The 2,070-nt window shown below is 40.7% G+C and overlaps 1 protein-coding gene across 1 annotated transcript; it reads right to left on the bottom strand.

Moving 5' to 3' along the window:
• Positions 1-800: 800 nt before the first annotated feature.
• Positions 801-1,742, bottom strand: OR4L19 (olfactory receptor family 4 subfamily L member 19). Its single transcript, NM_001390541.1, has one exon. The coding sequence runs from the start codon at positions 1,740-1,742 to the stop codon at positions 801-803; it is 942 nt and encodes a 313-aa protein (NP_001377470.1).
• Between the last annotated feature and the right edge of the window lie 328 nt (positions 1,743-2,070).

Genomic DNA, 2,070 nt, shown 5'->3' with positions numbered 1-2,070 from the left:
AAAGACGATTAGCTTATTGAAGCTATACAGTGAAAAATTATTTTTCAAATTGTCATTCAAATCATAACTCCTCTGTGAAGCTTCTATATGGTTGACATATATTGGTAGATTGTTGCTAAGTCACTTCAGTCATGTCCGACTCTGTGCGACCCCAGAGATGGCAGCCTACAGGCTCTTCTGTCCCTGGGATTCTCCAGGCAAGAACACTGGAGTGGGTTGCCATTTCCTTCTCCAATGCATGAAAGTGAAAAGTGAAAGTGAAGTCGCTCAGTAGTGTCTGACTCTTAGCGACCCCATGGACTGCAGCCCACGAGGCTCCTCCATCCATGGGATTTTCCAAGCAAGAGTACTAGAGTGGGGTTCCATTGCCTTCTCCGATTGGTAGATTAATACCTGGTAAATTACTACATACAACATGAAAACTAAAAGTCACACTAAACATCATATAATGTGCTTTCATTAAAATTTCATATTTTTATATATTGGTTCACTAAAATATTTTTATAAGAATAATTTTAGTCATGGATTTTATACATAAGAAAATTTATATTATTTAAATACTTACTTATGATATTTTTATAAATACCTAAGACTCACTACCCACAAATAGCCCTGGAGGAGGAAATGGTAACCCTCTCCTGTATTCTTGCCTGGAAAATCCCATGGACAGTGGAGCCTGTTGGGCTACAGTCCATGGAGTAGCAAAAAGTCTAACATGACTGAAGCGACTTACACACAGACACACACACACGCAGACAAATAGCAGAGAACATAAAACAATTGTTTGTTACAGACAATATTTAGTGGGTGAGCCCAGCACCAATATGATGTTTGCTTAGTCTCTTAATGGCTGCCTTCATTTCCTGATTCCTCAGAGTATAAATAATTGGATTAAGGAGAGGAGTGATGATAGAGTAAAACATAGAAAGAAATTTATCTACAGAGTAACCGTTAAATGGGAAAGCATAGATGAAGATGGCAGGGCCAAAGAACAGAGTGACTACAGTTATGTGAGCAGAGAGTGTAGACAGAGCCTTAGAGGATGCACTGGAGGAGTGCTTCCAGATGGTGACCAGCATGACAACATAGGATATGAGCAAGAGAATGAAGCAGAGCAGGGACAAGAGCCCACTGTTCACAATCACCAAGAGCTCTAGGATGTAAGTTTCAGTGCAGGCAAGCTTGATGACCAGGGGGAGGTCGCAAAAAAAGCTGTCCAATACATTGGGACCACAGAAAGGCAAACCCACCGTAAAAACCATCTGGCTTGTAGTATGGATAAGCCCAATCACCCATGAGAGCAGTAGAAACCCAGTGAGCACCCTGTGACTCATGATGGTCTTGTAGTGCAAGGGTTTGCATATGGCGACATACCTGTCAACGGCCATAGCTATCAGAAGAGACATCTCTCCACCCCCAAAGAAGTGCATAAAGAACATCTGGGTCATGCAGCCCCACCAGGAGATGGTCTTGTGTTTTCTAAGGAAGTCTGAAATCACTTTGGGAGTTGCAGCAGAAGAAAGACATAAATCAAAGAATGATAAATTTGCCAGAAAGAAATACATGGGGGAGTGAAGATGGTTATCAACTATCACAGAGATGACAATGAGGAGGTTTCCTACGATGATGGCGACATAGACAAGAAAGAAGATTGCGAAAAAGAGTATTTGAGTTTCTTGAGAAGTAGAAAGTCCCACCAAAACGAACTCAGAAACACTTGATCTGTTATTCAGAAGATCCATTCATCCTTCTGCAGAAGCTGTCTGAAAAGGGAAAACAAACAGGGTATAATAGGGATTAACAGGTCAGGGAACTTAATATTTACTTAAGCATTTTGCCTTTTATTCAGGGAAATGACAGTTTGGCACTACGACTGCTTTGTAGGTATTTTGCAGTTGGAGATATTTCATACGACCACGAGACCATAAAAATGTGATGATTATGCACCAAATTAAATCAAATTTTCTCATGGTTAGTGCAAGGCAAGTTCAGTTGGACACAGATAACGTGTCTCCTTTCATGTTCAGCTCCAGATCACACTGTGTAGAAACACTTATACTATTAGAGTGA

This window comes from Bos taurus, chromosome 10 (genome assembly GCF_002263795.3).
Source record: "Bos taurus isolate L1 Dominette 01449 registration number 42190680 breed Hereford chromosome 10, ARS-UCD2.0, whole genome shotgun sequence".
Taxonomy (NCBI): domain Eukaryota; kingdom Metazoa; phylum Chordata; class Mammalia; order Artiodactyla; family Bovidae; genus Bos; species Bos taurus.
The sequence above is the reverse complement of the archived record's forward strand: the minus strand, read 5'-3'. Positions and strand labels throughout refer to the sequence as shown.

Bases quoted from the DNA above. Each gene is read 5' to 3' on its own strand.
- OR4L19 (NM_001390541.1), bottom strand. From the start codon at position 1,742: ATGGATCTTCTGAATAACAGATCAAGTGTTTCTGAGTTCGTTTTGGTG.